Consider the following 6,810-nt stretch of genomic DNA (forward strand, 5'->3'; position numbering starts at 1 on the left):
ACGTGATACGTCTGGCAGGCACAACAGACAGAATTTCAAGATGGCGGTCTGTATTGCTGTCATCGCTAAAGAGGTAAAATGAAACAAGAATGCTATTTAAATCGACATTTGATGCGATGTCATTTGAATTTTATTTATTTTTTGTTTTATGTACTAGCCTCTACGAACCTGAGTGGTGACTGTGATGCTATAAGGCTAGCTAGTATGGTTTATTTAGAACTGACTAGCTAGCTAGCTATGTTGTAGAGTTCATTTGAGGTATAAGCATGCAATAATACTGCATCAAGTCAGACTTCAGGTAAAAGGTCCGGACATAGGTAGCTATTCTTATTCAATTAATATGCAGATCAGTGCTGTTCTTCCATCTTGGTCCAAACCAAAGAAGGCTGTGGAGGCTTTTGTTCTAGCCCAACACACCCAATGTTAACTAGCTAGCTAATCACTTAAGCACTCAGGTGTGTTAGTATTGGGCTGGAACAAAAGCTTGCGCTCCCGCAACCTGTGGTCCAGCACCATAGACATTATATCTGCAAGTATTTGGGCAGTTGTATACATTATCTTTTGTGATGAATTTAGGTTTTATTATGGAAGGTTGCACTAATTAATTTCCTATTCTCTCTGTTAGAATTATCCTCTGTACATCCGAAGTGTACCGATACAGAATGAACTGAAGTTCCACTACACAGTACATACCTCTCTGGATGTGGTGGAAGAGAAGATTTCAGCAGTCGGCAAAGCTATGGCAGACCAGAGAGAGCTTTACCTTGGGTTGCTGTACCCAACTGAGGACTACAAAGTGTATCCTTCTCATATGATAAAATTGTATATTACACTCCTGTCTGCATCATGTTTTTTTTCCTATTGAAATTATTTTACCGACTTACCAGATATGGCTATGTGACAAACTCCAAGGTGAAGTTTGTCATTGTCGTGGACTCGTCAAACACATCTCTGCGGGACAATGAGATTAGAAGTGTAAGTCATCCCCTGACTTCGTATGGTTCCCTTATGTTATCTTAATGGCTTTCAGGGGATCTGATTGCTTCATAGTTTGTCATTTTGATGAAACTACTTGACACATTGGTTATATTCTTTCCTTCAGATGTTCAGAAAGCTACACAACTCATTTACTGATGTGATGTGCAACCCATTCTACAATCCTGGAGACACCATTCAGTCCAAGTAAGTTATGCCCACCACAGTGTTAATATTGCAATGGTGTATCTATCAAAATTGCTATTATTATTATTGTCTGATTTACACCTTTTCTCTCCAGGGCCTTTGACAGCATGGTGTCTGCAATGATGGTGCAAGTTAGCTGATATTGTCATCCTCCTGAACATCTGTACATAATTTCCTGAAACCCTTTACATGTTGCCTCGTGTATAATAACAGTAAAATAAACTATGTCCATCAGAACCTCTGGATCATTTACTCCATTTCAAGGAAGCACTATCAAGTGTAACTATTCATTTATTAATTTCTAAAGCAAAGATGTTTGAAAATTATACACAGCGATAAACATTGCTTCAAGTACATAGCAACAACTCAATCGCTCAAACTGCCAATTGCATGTCAATATAGTTACAAAAGAAATACAAAAGAAAGCCAATCACACCCCAAATTTTATCATTTGTGTTTGGTGTTTTACAACAACTATACTTATTTACAAGCTCAATAGCCACACACCAACAAAATGAGTGATCTGATCAAAACATCCTTACAAAAAAAGTATCTGACATGGCAAATGGTTGTGCATTCAAACAATTCTTAGGGTAAATAATGGCACAGTAAAACTGCTCAAGAAATAAAATACCATAGGCACAATCTGTTACAGTATTACGCAGCAAACCAAGGCTGGCCTCTTCCATTTCCCGTACAATAAGAGGTAAAAATGGCCATTGCAAAGTCTGACTTGTTAGGATTAAGTTGCAATAACTTTTTATGGAGGCTGTTAACAAAAGACGCCATATGAATGAATTCAATGACGAGGTTGAAATCTGTGCCTTTCTCTCGAGTTCTGCCCATTAACATGCATAGAAAATAATTAGCAAATGAGTCGAGTAGAGACGAGCAAGTCACAATTTCCTGAAATTCTCATTCCATGTTGATATCAAACAATCACTCGAATCCAGACGTGATTCAGTAGTGTTGCTGCGGGTGCATGTGTCCACTGTGCCCTGGCCCCGAGTGGTCAGTGGGTGGGGTTATGAGGAGAAGGCATGGGTGCCGTTTAGGGCCCTGCTCACGGTGCTCAGGAACCCCCCAGTGTCTCTTCCCAGCTGGGGGCCCGTAGGGGTGTGGTGAGACTGACCTGGCGGGGCCAGTGTTGTAGCGGAACCTGCCTTGTTGATACCCATTGTTGTATCTGGGTGGGTGGAAACCTCGTCCCCTGGATCGAGCACCTCTGTGAATCCCCCTGTCTGTGGTGCTGATTCCTGGCATGTTGGTCCTTTTAGGCAATACCTGCAATGCAAAGGCCACAGAAATAACCTACTAAAATACCTGCAATCATCTTTTACAATTAACAGGAAAACTTTATTCGGCTCGATTTATTCATGATTGTGCAACTTTATCAATCAAGTGTGTTTTGAGTTTAGAATTCTGGTTTCCCTTCCTACTAACCTTTATGACTCTGTCTCTGAATACCGTCTCATCCAGGCTCATGGCAGTCTGCACTGAGTCCCTGTCATGGAACTCAATGTATGCAAAACTGGGAGAAAGAAAGTTGTCAACTTATACACAATAAAATACTCAAATTGTAAGCAGAACATACAAAATGTCCAAGAAACAAATTTAAATGGTGCATAAACTATTTGTAATTGGACTTTGCATTGAAACTGTGAGGTACCACATGATGGAATGGATAGTTAACCTCACCCCTTGGGATGGCCCGAGAATTTGTCACAAAGGATGGTTACTCTGTTGACAGGACCACAGCCATTGAAATGGATCTCCAACTCATCTGCAGTGGCACCATACTCCACCTGTTTTCATTTCCAGAAAACATAATATCATGAGTCTACGCATGAGGACCCTCAGTTACTTTGTGGATATCATATCAAATAGGATGTGTGTATAACTTGACATGAATGCTAAAGATAAATGTAGACCTTAATAAATAAATAGATAAACCTTACATTCCCCACATAGACAGATCTGTTGTCAGCATCTATCCTTTCTTCATGGGTCATTGTATAGAACATTCCTGCTGTTTTGAACAGAAGAGAACACTGGAGCATATTGCACACGATAGAAATTAAGACAAACACAAAGTAACTACTTACAACAACACCTAGAGGAATTGAGGACTAGTTAGATATTTTATCAAGAGGTGTTTGCAAGAAGACACTAAAGAGACAGCCCCATTCCATCAGAGGAAGGGATAACCTGAAATAGAGGTTGCCGGGCCTTGGGCAATGAGGATACCCTTCTGGAACGCTGCGGCTCACTGCTTGTCTCATTGGGCAATGATGAGGCTCATGTGAACCACACCGTGGCAGGCCAGCCCAGCAGATGGGCTCAGGTGTGGGCCAGCTGGCAAGGCTGAACAGGAGTTGGAGCTCACCTGCCTGGATATGTCTCTCTGTTGCCTCATACTGCACCGCTCTCAGCCTCTCCTCCTCCTCCATCTCTTGCACCCGTGCCTTGATGGCTTCAAGCTCCTATATGGAAAGGGTAATGCCAAAACATCTGAAATATGCAGTGTCATAAGGGGTAGTGTAGGACAATGCAGTGTGAGACAATTTTAAAACTTTAAGACAACATCAGAACATGTCTGAAATGTATGAGATGAGCGAGTGCCTTGAGGTTTCGGATTCTAAAGTGGCAGCGGGCCCACATATGTCTAGCATCTCAGTGGCCTATATGAACAGCTGTTTTAAGTAGTTGTTTGAGGATGCAATTATATTGTTGTTCAGAACCACACATGCTGCTGCCACATTACGCAGGCGCGCAAGACGCGCCCCAGTGGATGGATATATTGCGGCAAGACAATGCCGTTTAAACATACGAAACTGTCATATCAATCAGGTAACATAGGTGGGACATCGACGTGGCATGTGTTGCAGTAATAATAGCATAGGCTACCTGGAATATCCCTAAACCCTACGTTGTTATGAAGACTACAATCATTTGCGCATTCAAGAAAAAAAACTGTAGGCTAGCCTGCAAATTGTATCACGCAAGGCCGAATGCAATTATCGTATGTTTTCTTACATACCGGGTCCTCCATGTAATGATCTCCCGCGAGCTCGCCTTCTATGTACATATCTTGCCTTTGCTCCGCCATGTTCAGTGCTCAACAGCAAACACCAAACCCATGCCCGCAGACGCCACTTCAATCCCCGCGACGTCGCTCTCTTGTAGCCAGTCCAGTGTAGGAGACTCCAATGCAATCGATGTTTAAAAAAATAAATAAAAAACACTTATCCGATTTGAATAAGGCTAATAAATGTAGCCTATATACAGAAGGTTGTTTGTATTAAATAAAAATATCTACCCACGCCCTTATCAATAGTGGTTGCTTACCTGTCTGTCAAATATGACGAGGGGGAATGTCAATTAATTGTCACCTGTCAATGCATCACATGGTTGTGGGCTCGCCCATCAGCTGTTGGATGGGCATTTGATAAAAAATCAAAAAAATCTGTAAAGGATCATTTTATTTTCATAAATGCCACCAAGTCCTTCTCGTGTGGTTTCAATGTGAACTGCTATTGATTATAATGTTAGGTCAGGATAAGGTGATTTGTCCAAGTGTTGCCCGTACCCCATGGCCTATGTGAAATATTATGAAAATAACAGTAAAAAGCCTGTTGTGGTCCAGGATCTTTGTCTATGCTTTACCTTAATGTTAACCTAACAGTTGATTCCGACCCATAGAGGGTGCCTGAATGTCAAAAGTAGCCAAAGCCTATTGGACTTAATCACCTGTGTACTTTAATGTTTCTGCGGGTACATATACCGTTACCTTTACAAATCCCCTTTTAAGGTCTATTAGATTATAGTGGCATTCAAACTCAGCTGAGACCCCATTTTCCCCCCAAGAATCTAATAATGACACATCCTAAAATTGGGTACATTTCGATTTTTACATCAACAAATAACCTTCAATTCATTGCATTTTCATCACTTATCAAAACGAAAAGAAATTTACTCAATAACATGTTATTTATCAAATTATCTTTCTCAAAAATGTTTGTATAGGCCTATTGTCCCAAAATATAATCTGTACTCTTACATTTTTATATACAATACCAGTCAAAAGTTTGGACACACCTACTCATTCAAGGGTTTTTCTTTATTTTTCTTTATTTTTTTACATTGTAGAATAATAGTGAAGACATCAAAACTATGAAAGAACACATATGGAATCATGTAGTAACCCAAAAAGTGTTAAACAAATCCAAATATATTTTATATTTGAGATTCTTCAAAAAGCCACCCTTTGCCTTGATGACAGCTTTGAACACTCTTGGCATTCTCTCAACCAGCTTCATGAGGTAGTCACCTGGAATGCATTTAAATTAACAGGTGTGCATTCTTAAAAGTTAATTTGTGGAATTTATTTCCTCCTTAATGCGTTTGAGCTAATCAGTTGTGTTGTGACAAGGTAGGGGGTATACAGAAGATAGCCCTATTTGGTTAAAGACCAAGTCCATATTATGGCAAGAACAGCTCAAATAAGCAAAGAGAAACAACAGTCCATCATTACTTTAAGACATGAAGGTCAGTCAATACGGAACATTTCAAGAACTTTGAAAGTTTCTTCAAGTGCAGTCATAAAACCATCAAGCGCTATGATGAAACTGGCTCTCATGAGGACCGCCACAGGAATGGAAGATCCAGAGTAACCTCTGCTGCAGAAGATATGTTCATTAGAGTTACCAGCCTCAGAAATTGCAGCCCAAATAAATGCTTCACAGAGTTCAAGTCACAGACACATCTCAACATCAACTGTTCAGAGGGGACTGTGTGAATCAGGCCTTCATGGTCGAATTACTGCAAAGAAACCACTACTAAAGGACACCAATAAGAAGAAGAGACCTGCTTGGGCCAAGAAACACGAGCAATGGACATTTGTCCGGTGGAAATGTGTCCTTTGGTCTGGAGTCCAAATTGGAGATTTTTGGTTCCAACCGCTGTGATCTCTGCATGTGTATTTCCCACCGTAAATGCATGGAGGAGGAGGTATTATGGTGTGGGGGTGCTTTGCTGGTGACACTGTCTGTGATTTATTTAGAATTCAAGGCACACTTAACGAGCATGGCTACCACAGCATTCTGCAGCGATACGCCATCACATCTGGTTTGGGCTTAGTGGGACTATCATTTGTTTTTCAACAGGACAATGACCCAACACACCTCCAGGCTGTGTAAGGGCTATTTTACCAAGAAGGAGAGTGATAGAGGCTGCATCAGATGACCTGGCTTCCAGAATCCCCCGACCTCAACCCAATTGAGATGGTTTGGGATGAGTCGGACCGCAGAGTGAAGGAAAATCAGCCAACAAGTGCTCAGCATATGTGGGAACTCCTTCAGGACTGTTGGAAAAGCATTCCAGGTGAAGCTGGTTGAGAGAATGCCAAGAATGTGCAAAGCTGTCATCAAGGCAAAGGGTGGATTTGTTTAACACTTCTTTGGTTACTACATGATTCCATATGTGTTATTTCATAGTTTTGATGTCTTCACTATTATTCTACAATGTAGAAAATAGTAAAAATAAAGAAAAACCCTGGAATGAGTAGGTGTGTCCAAACTTTTGTATATTCTTCAAAGTAGCCACCCTTTACCTTGATGACAGCTTTGC

At 40.8% G+C, this 6,810-nt stretch overlaps 2 protein-coding genes across 2 annotated transcripts; one reads left to right on the forward strand and one right to left on the reverse strand.

Moving 5' to 3' along the window:
• Positions 1 to 7: 7 nt before the first annotated feature.
• Positions 8 to 1,417, forward strand: LOC311111209 (trafficking protein particle complex subunit 2-like protein). Its single transcript, XM_084153920.1, has 5 exons — positions 8 to 73; positions 626 to 798; positions 888 to 975; positions 1,103 to 1,182; positions 1,277 to 1,417. The coding sequence occupies exons 1-5, from the start codon at positions 41 to 43 to the stop codon at positions 1,320 to 1,322; spliced, it is 420 nt and encodes a 139-aa protein (XP_084010046.1). The 5' UTR covers positions 8 to 40; the 3' UTR covers positions 1,323 to 1,417.
• Positions 1,418 to 1,461: 44 nt separating this feature from the next.
• LOC311111210 (embryonic polyadenylate-binding protein 2-B-like) lies at positions 1,462 to 4,380 on the reverse strand. Its single transcript, XM_084153921.1, has 6 exons — positions 4,223 to 4,380; positions 3,569 to 3,665; positions 3,141 to 3,211; positions 2,881 to 2,987; positions 2,626 to 2,713; positions 1,462 to 2,466 (listed from the first exon to the last, which is right to left on the reverse strand). Exons 1-6 carry the CDS (start codon positions 4,289 to 4,291, stop codon positions 2,143 to 2,145), a joined length of 756 nt encoding a protein of 251 aa, XP_084010047.1. The 5' UTR covers positions 4,292 to 4,380; the 3' UTR covers positions 1,462 to 2,142.
• Between the last annotated feature and the right edge of the window lie 2,430 nt (positions 4,381 to 6,810).

The sequence above is a fragment of the Coregonus lavaretus genome, assembly GCF_964263955.1.
Source record: "Coregonus lavaretus genome assembly, chromosome: 37".
In the NCBI taxonomy this organism is placed as follows: domain Eukaryota; kingdom Metazoa; phylum Chordata; class Actinopteri; order Salmoniformes; family Salmonidae; genus Coregonus; species Coregonus lavaretus.

Coding starts and splice junctions, on each gene's coding strand:
- LOC311111209 (XM_084153920.1), top strand. CDS start 41: ATGGCGGTCTGTATTGCTGTCATCGCTAAAGAG. Junction 74..625: donor TTGCTGTCATCGCTAAAGAG/GTAAAATGAAAC, acceptor TCTCTCTGTTAG/AATTATCCTCTGTACATCCG. Junction 1,183..1,276: donor GGAGACACCATTCAGTCCAA/GTAAGTTATGCC, acceptor TTTTCTCTCCAG/GGCCTTTGACAGCATGGTGT.
- LOC311111210 (XM_084153921.1), bottom strand. CDS start 4,291: ATGGCGGAGCAAAGGCAAGATATGTACATAGAAGGCGAGCTCGCGGGA. Junction 3,666..4,222: donor ATCATTACATGGAGGACCCG/GTATGTAAGAAA, acceptor CTTTCCATATAG/GAGCTTGAAGCCATCAAGGC. Junction 3,212..3,568: donor AGAGAGACATATCCAGGCAG/GTGAGCTCCAAC, acceptor TGTTCAAAACAG/CAGGAATGTTCTATACAATG.